Source organism: Notothenia rossii (genome assembly GCF_949606895.1).
Source record: "Notothenia rossii genome assembly, chromosome: 4".
In the NCBI taxonomy this organism is placed as follows: Eukaryota; Metazoa; Chordata; class Actinopteri; order Perciformes; family Nototheniidae; genus Notothenia; species Notothenia rossii.
This window is the reverse complement of record NC_136902.1, coordinates 72,137,737-72,146,666: the sequence shown is the minus strand read 5'-3', so window position 1 is coordinate 72,146,666 and position 8,930 is coordinate 72,137,737. Positions and strand designations below refer to the sequence as shown.

General features: G+C 37.7%; 1 protein-coding gene across 1 annotated transcript; it reads left to right on the top strand.

Annotated features, from left to right (window-relative positions):
- Positions 1-5,074: 5,074 nt before the first annotated feature.
- On the top strand, positions 5,075-8,271 carry LOC307038059 (diablo IAP-binding mitochondrial protein-like). Its single transcript, XM_079679357.1, has 6 exons — positions 5,075-5,226; positions 5,680-5,800; positions 5,912-6,034; positions 7,212-7,322; positions 7,506-7,602; positions 7,980-8,271. Exons 1-6 carry the CDS (start codon positions 5,183-5,185, stop codon positions 8,186-8,188), a joined length of 705 nt encoding a protein of 234 aa, XP_079535483.1. The 5' UTR covers positions 5,075-5,182; the 3' UTR covers positions 8,189-8,271.
- Positions 8,272-8,930: the final 659 nt, after the last annotated feature.

Below are 8,930 nucleotides of genomic sequence, written 5' to 3'. Positions count from 1 at the left end.
GACTGATGTCATTGTTTTGTTTGTGCACCTGGTAACTCGCAGTCACTCACACAGAGGTATCATGAGGGAATACGAGGGTGATGGGCACTCAGCAGACAAGGATTGTTTTTGTCCATGTGGATTTAGACTCCAAAGAAAAAACAGTGATGCTAATGAGTTGAGCATCAATATTCTCTTATGGCAAATACACTCCTGTGAAAGTTAATTGGTCCATTCATTATTTATACTATCCCTTGTTGATTTGGGGCTCTGAATGAAGATGGCACAGCAGAAGAAAGTGATTAATAGTTGGCAAACTATTGATTTGTCTTGCTGTTTCTGTAATCAACAACAAAACCACTTTTTTAATGTAAAAGCTATAGAGTCTACAGCACGTGTCAACATGACGAGATGATCCCAGTGATGATGCTAATTTTGGGAATGTGGTTAAATTAGTTTTTAGGTATTAAGTTCAAAACAACATAATTGGACAACCAGACGTTGTTGAACTAATGATGGCGCTACATGATAGTTCAGGTAATAGGATAACATTTGTACAATTCATCCTCTGGGAACCATGAATGTCTGTACTAAATGTCCATCCAAATAGTTATATTGTAAGTATGTTTGTATAATACATCGAACAAAAATATAAACGCAACACTTTTGTTTTTGTTTCCATTTTTCATGAGATGAACTCAAAGATCTAAAACATTTTCTATATACACAAAATAACCATTTCTCTCAAATATTGTTCACAAATCTGAAAAAATCTGTGATAGTGAGCACTTCTCCTTTGCCGAGATAATCCATCCCACCTCACAGGTGTGGCATATCAAGATGCTGATTAGACAGAATGATTATTGCACAGGTGTGCCTTACGCTGGCCACAATAAAAGGTCACTCTGAAACATGCATTTTTGCTTTATTGAGGGGGTCTGGGGGGGGTCCGAAAACCAGTCAGTATCTGGTGTGAGGGTTAGGATTAGGGTTAGGGTTAGGGTTAGGGTTAGGGTAATGTTGTGAATCGAGTGGCCTGTGTTCATCGTCCATAACATACGCCTGCCCATACCATAACCCCACCACCACCATGGGCCACTCGATTCACAACATTACCCTAACCCTAACCCTAACCCTAACCCTAACCCTAATCCTAACCAGATACTGACTGGTTTTCGGACCCCCCCAGACCCCCCCAATAAAGCAAAAATGCACGTTTCTGAGTGGCCTTTTATTGTGGCCAGCCCATAGCCGTGGGAACATGTTTCAAATGGGGGGTGCTATGGGGATGACACCAGGGCCGGTTTTGAGCAATTTGGTGCCCTAGGCAAGATTTTAGCTGGCAATGAAAAACCTCTACAAAAGACCAATACACTACAAACAGAGAAGCGTATTGATATGGTGGACAGCTTACATAAAAAGGCTTCAAATATATTTAGTATTGCATGAACATGTTTTAATTGGGGGGTGGACTTCACACCCTCTAGGGGGGTCTGGGGGTGCCCCCCCGGGAAGATTTATTTTAACATTTTAAAGTAAAATGCTTCAATCTGGTGCACTTTGAGCACCCAAACTAGAGACTGATCTAGGGGATACAACTCTATAACACCCATATGAAAAAGATCGGTTTGCATTTTAATAATCAAATAAGTATGTGAACATATCCAATAACCTACCATAGCCAATAACAAATAAATGTAGGCTAACTTGTTTTATTTTTGTGGTTCATTTATATCTTATTTTATCAGATAACATTTATTTATTTATGCATATTTTTAAATATCTCCAGTTTTAAACAATATTTTTGGTTTACTGTCCTATAGTATACATTGGAATGATTTCAAACCTGTTTTTATTTATCCTAATAATTATAAAGGAGTGCCTTGGAAATATTTGTTTACCTAAATTGTGATCAAAACGTTTGAGACCCACTGAGATAACTTAGACTAAAGTGAACTATCTAAACACTCAAGACTCCTTTACCTCATTGAGCCTCTCAGTCTGACAGGAGAGCTCTCCCTCTACATTATTGTAGAAACAGCTTCTTATATCCATTAGCGCAGCAGAAGCTAACAACAATCCCCGCCGGTACCGGTGCACCCCCTCTCTCTATCTATCTCTCTCTCTCTCACGCTGGCTGTGAGCTGCGGGAGCCTGATAAGCCAACATCCCCCACTTTCATCACTTACAGTGCCCATCCTACGGGGCAAATGGAAAATGTCACCGGGGTGAAAAGGGTGTTATCTTTACTTAATTATGAATGTTGTTACATCCAGGCTGAAAAATCATTTTTTTGTATTATATTTGTATTTAATCTTGTGGAAGTGCAGATCCCCTGCCCTCCACCAGGGGGTGCTGCAGCACCCTCAGCACCCCTACTTCCCACGGCTCTGGGCCAGCCTAAGGCACACCTGTGCAATAATCATGCTGTCTAATCAGCATCTTGATATGCCACACCTGTGAGGTGGGATGGATTATCTCGGCAAAGGAGAAGTGCTCACTATCACAGATTTTTTCAGATTTGTGAACAATATTTGAGAGAAATGGTTATTTTGTGTATATAGAAAATGTTTTAGATCTGTGAGTTCATCTCATGAAAAATGGGAGCAAAAACAAAAGTGTTGCGTTTATATTTTTGTTCAGTGTAGATATTACAAAAAATAATTCAAAGTCAACCTTTTGGTAGAGCCATACAATACACCAGCGGATCACCAATGTCTGTTGGATTTACCTAGAATTGTCAACCTACAGTACTGCTGGCACTGGATAAAAGATCAGGAGGTGACTATGCTATAGAATACCTTGTCTAGGGGCCAGGCACCAAAACATGTTTTTATGTAAATCCACCAAATATTCTTTGAGGTATTTCATCCTGGACAATAGTTGTGGCAGATCCAACCTTGACATTCCTAAAGCCATGTCACCTCCGAGGTGATTAAACACAAACATTTGTTCACCAACTGCCAACAACTACATCAACTGCCAGGAGAGAATCCGCAATTAGAAGGAGTCTGAGCCAATATCAAAGCATATGGATTTGGTTAAAGGGGTTCTAAAATATTTACTGGCCTTTTTGCGGGGGGCTTTTTTTTATATTTTGTTATAACTTTACTGGGCTGCTGACACTACATTCTGAAAGTGATCATTATGAGATATTACACTGATAGCCTTGGCTTGTTTTTCATCATCAGAAAATGTTTTCCTCCACGTAATGATGATCATAATTAGTCAGTTATCTGTATTCCTCTGTGTGATAATAAACTCCAGTGAACTAATTAAAAGTGATGACTAAGGGCATCATTAATTATTTAAAGACTGCTTTGTTGATGGTGTCGGAAAATATTTCCTATTGTATTGTATAATTTTTTAATATATGAACCAAAAGTATTGTTTACACACATAACAACTGCACTGTTGGCAAATATAACATGACCATTTGAATACGTTACACATTGGTATACAGCTATAATAAAATATATAAATGACCCATTGACAATTAAAAAATATAGTTTAACCCTATATTTCATGCAAACATAACATAACAATCCATATTCAGAATGAGTAAATGCATGAAGGTGTATTGCTCTAAATAAGTAGTAATAATTTAAGGCCTGATTACTCTTACTATTTAATGTGAACTGTTCTCAATCATATCTCACATCGTGCAACAACATGTTTGGAATCACGTACTGTTGTTGTATAGAAAAGCATAGGTGCAATAAGTATGACATACCACATTGAGTTATATAAAGACATTCAAATAATAAATTAAAGTAAATGAATGTTGAATTATGATTTATTTGCATGTCATCTTCTTTAAACCAACTGTAATTATTTATGTGATGTCATTCTTTGAAAGAGAGACAACCACCCTCAATTAACCTCTTCGATTCATAACAAAAAAAAGTATAACCTAGGAATAGTTTTGGAACGTACCTTAGTACATTTACTCAAGTATTATACTTATGTACTTTTTTTGACATATTTGTACTTAAAGGTCCCAGTTCATGCTTTTCCGGTTATTACCCGTCCCCTTGTGTTATATTTAGCTTTGTATGCATATAAACGGTATGCAAAGTCACAAACCCTCAAAGTACACCCCGTAGCGAGTAAAACTCTAAAACAGAAAAGACCTGTCTATGCTGCCCCAGAACGCCTTGTTGGATATTTTTCTTGCTAGTGGAGCCTCGCAGCACATATTTTACACTTATTTGTGTTGATTGTGTAGGATCATATTGAGTTGAATATTACATGCAAATGTATCATTGTAAAACAAAACTACCCTCTGCTTTAGTTATTGGTCCTTTAACAACATCCAAAAGATCTTAATTTAACATTTTATTTCAGTCAGTGAGATTTTATGGTGATTTATATATTTTTCGATAGTCACATAAAGGGAATTTTGGAAAGGGGTCTGCAGGGGGGAGGTTGGGGTAATGTTTTATTTAAATGGTTATGTAGGTAGTCAATTAAGATACCTAAAGCACCAGAGACATACATGTTGGTTAACATTTGGAATATGATCATCGTCTATTAAACTACTGGGGTCAAATTGACCCCAGAGGATAAAGGTTGGAAAGTAAATCGGAGGGTTAACACAGGAGTTACCAGTTTATTTGTACATACACAAACACCTGATATGCTGATATGGTATAATGCTACTAATAATCTACACAGAATCTGGATGTACATTTGGTCCACATTGACAAACCACAATACTAACATACTCTTAAATGTATACAAATTGGATAAAATAATAACCATAATAATAAAATACTGTGTTAAGATAGATTCTGCGTTACAAGTACTTTTGATACTCCAAGTAGTTTAAGAAAATACTTGATATTATTCTGAAATGATAATTTAACTTTTGGCACTTTAAGTACATCTTGATGCTGGGCTACTACAATTTGTACTTTAACTTAAGTAAGCTTTTTAATTCAGGACGTTTATCTGCAGTGGATTATTTTTATAGCATAGTATTTGTACTTTTACGTGTAATGTCTGAGTACTTCTTCCAACACTGCCTGTTGGTGATATGTTGAAAGATTAAGAGGACATTTGGTGACTGCATTTACAGCTGAGCACAAATTAATGTTGCCGTTTCACCGCGTGAGGGAAGCAGTGTGCACTGCAGGCTGTGACGTCTCACTGCCGGGGAATCTTTGCTCGGTGACACGAACATTTATTGAAGCGGACCAACATGGCCGCACTGCGGAGGATAACAACCTGCTTCCGTCTACTCAGGTACGATATGTTTTGCAGTTAAATGTATTTGTATAGGTAAACTTTCTAGATCAATGGCTACACAATGTCCTAAACTACCTGCCTCTTAAAAATAAAATACTGTTGTCGACGATTAAAGTGGGAAAATGAAAATGTTTTGCCTCTGAATGTGATAGCAACAACAACCGGAAGTTGTTATAATACACGTTAAACTTGTTTTTCCTTGCCCAAAACCGCATTATATTAGACGAAGTAAAGAAGAGTAAAGGGCTAATTAAAACTAGGTTCAGTATTGATTCCCCAAACGTCTTATTTCATCTTTAGGGGTCCTCATTCTGTTCAGTCCTTTGTATGTAGGCTACTGACAATATAAGATCGTAACTTGACATTGCTTAACAGTTATGCTAAAATCATATATTTAACCCTAGGCCTAACTGGCTAATTTGAGATGAAACTGTTTTATTATTTGTCTAGGAGTTCAACTCGTGTCCTCATCAGTAGCGGCAAACCTGCGGGGAAATGGACAAACATTCTGTACACAGGTATATCGTCACTAACTGTGGGCGGTGCGCTGTGTGCTATACCTTTCAAACAGGTGAGTAATCTTACCAAGAGATATACGCATACAAACAACACAGTAGTCATCTACAATATGTAAATAAGTGTAGATTTACCTTGTGTGTTACTCTGTGTGTCTCTGTTGCAGGCTGACAACCTCTCTCGTGACTCTCTGGTCAGACGAGCAGCCTCTCTGGTTACAGACAGTTCAAGCACCTTTCTCTCTCAGACCACTTTAGCTCTTATTGATGCCATCACAGAGTACTCTAAAGTAAGTTCTCATCTTTTCTGATATATTTCTCATATTTGCAAGGATTGTGTTCAATCTTCTGGTCTATTGGATACTTTTTCATTATAACATTCCACTAGTCTTTAATGGCTGGTCGTGGTAGGATAAAAAGGCCTTGATTAACTAACGAGAACCTTTTGAATAACTGTAGTGTTTAATAAGTGCAGAAGAAAATCAGCAACCGGCTAGACTCAATACAAATGTTGACAGTGTTTTCTGTAATAACTTAGATTGTCAGAAGGGTTGACTAAAGTCCATGTGTTAACAAAATAGTTTACCTAGAGAGGTGCTAGTAAGATAGCCAGCTAGCTAATGTCAGCTATGCATCTAACAAGTTAGCTAGCCATCTAACAAGCTATTGCCAAATTAGTTGCTCTTATAATTTAAATTATAATAATTAATGACTTGCATCTACCCTTCTAGCAGTGAGTGATTACAAAAACATTGTTGACATGTGCTTTCAATATGCCAGCCAATCTCACAGAGCAAGCAACTCTGGCCCTCCAAACATCCACCCACATTTCCAATTATGTGTTTTTTGGGTAATACTAATTAATCTAAGTAAGTAATCTGAATGGTTACTTTTTAGCAATTAAAAAAAAAAACTAAACGACAATTTATTTGAAAAACAAAGGCTGCCTTAGCTAATGACGCCAAGCAAAGTAATAGCACATACGCTCTAAGTGGAAAGATGACCACAAGGTTATGAAGCATGGAACTAGCCCTTGTTCAAAGCGACAAAAAGGTGAAGATCCTCTATCCTCATACCTTTAATTGTGTTAAGGGAAACATTTGCAGTTTTTCCATGACCACTTCCATTTCATGTAGTATGTAGAGACAAATCAGTGGCAATGTCGAGAGATCTGTATACAAACTGTGATTTGTTAAGTACGCTTTCCTCCAAATAGTTTAGAAAAGCCAATGCTGGCACTTCAGGTTTATTTTTAAGTTCAAGATACCTGTGACTTCTGCTGCCACTCCCAACACAACAGAGGTCAATTTCCTTTATTTGTGGCAATCAACCATCAAAATATATTGTGCTATTTTTATGGATTTAATTAAGTTAGTTTAAATCTACTTGAGTACCTCTGTGCTAGTCTGCCTCCTGAAATAGATTTTAAATGTTAAAGGTTTTTGTCCTCCCTCTGTTTTCCAACAGACTGTGCACACACTCATTTCCCTCCAAAGGCGATATTTGGAAGCGCTGGGAAGACTATCTCAAGTAGAAGAGGATAAAATCTGGCAGGTGATCATTGCCCAGCGTTCTGAGGTGAGTTTTTGTTGTTTCCTTGCGTGAAAGGTACTTGAAAACAAAACCGAGCATAGCATTCAGTTTTTCTGTGGATTTAACGATTGCTGCCCCATAAATATGACAGCACACTTACAAACCGTATTAAAACAAACATTTGCAGATCTGTTGAAGACAACCTTATAACTCTCTCTGTTCTGACAGGTTGAGGACAGACAAGATGAATGCAAACGTTTTGAGTCCACCTGGTTCATCGCAGTCAAGCTATGTGAAACGGCGGCTGAGGCAGCACGCACATCAGGTGTGTAAAATACATGTCGGTGTGTGGTTATAATGCCATGAGAGAGAAAGGTTGTGATGTCATGGTTGAAGTGTTGAGGCAGGTTTTTCTCAGGGTTCTTGTAACTGTGAATACATGCTAAGCTGTGAATCGTCTTTTCAAAGCTTTGTTTCGCTGTGTGCCTGTTCCTTTTCACCTGCTGTCAGTGTTGCACTTTGGACAGTTTATGGATCATTTGCTGTCCCTCAGTAGCGCTTTGTGTGAAACAAAAAGGAAGTGATGGATAGGAGTGTCTTTTTAATCACTACCCATGTCTGAACTTAAGCTGGTGTTATATCAACCTTTGAACTTTTTTTTATCAACAACTTGACAGTGTCTGTTTGCATCTGTGTGTCCAGGAGCTGAACATGCGTCCATCACGGTGTCGACGAACATTCAGGTGGCCCTGACGCAGGTGGAGGAGGCACAGAAACTGTCAAAGGATGCCGATAAAAAGTTGATCGAGATTAAAGTAATGGAGGTTGAAAGGATGGCGCAACATGCTGCTTCCTTACAGAATGATAGTGATGAGGAAGAGGTGCCTGACGCTTATCTAAGAGAAGATTGAAACAAATACTGGGAGGTATCAGAAAACAGAGGAAAGCATTAAAAAAGTGTGATATGCTTTCAAAGTAAATTGACTTTTTATCATTCTTATAATGTTTGTCTCTTTTTGAGTCTTTAATGTTTGGCTGTAACTACTCATGTGGATTGTGCACACATGTAAATGCTTACATCTGTACATAATCTGCAATGTTGAATCACACAAAGGGAGGGAAACGCCTCAGTAATTCAGCAACTCCTTCATAAGTGTTATTTAAGTCATTTAAGACTATGTATTTGAGAAATTACTTCTACCTTCTAGGAATATGTTTTCCGTCTATTGCTTATTTTATTGTGACTCGATCATTTTTGTCTTTTAATTTGTCTAATTCAGTGTAATAAAGACAAGAGACGAGACAAAAACGTGTTATGGTCTTCACTTAATGCACAACATCAGAAAACGTTACATAGCATTTTGGGTCATGTCACTAGATAAACTTAGATATAATGCAGTGACCAGTGGATTAGATTCAGTGTTGTGTTGCAAGGGCTTGTTACTTGTTTACCCAAATGACCTAAAAACTGTTAAACAGTAACACAAATTAGGGTAAAACTTGCTTCTTATGGTTGCCAGGGGATGAGAGCGGTTTGAAACCAGCATTTGTTCTGATTAAGTTGTTGGTGTGATATGGATGTTAAATGTGAGGTGTATAACCCGACTCCATTAAAATAATTTCCCCTGTTATCATCTGCGGAACTTTGTAAAC

Coding starts and splice junctions, on each gene's coding strand:
- LOC307038059 (XM_079679357.1), top strand. CDS start 5,183: ATGGCCGCACTGCGGAGGATAACAACCTGCTTCCGTCTACTCAG. Junction 5,801..5,911: donor GTGCTATACCTTTCAAACAG/GTGAGTAATCTT, acceptor TCTCTGTTGCAG/GCTGACAACCTCTCTCGTGA. Junction 7,323..7,505: donor TCATTGCCCAGCGTTCTGAG/GTGAGTTTTTGT, acceptor CTGTTCTGACAG/GTTGAGGACAGACAAGATGA.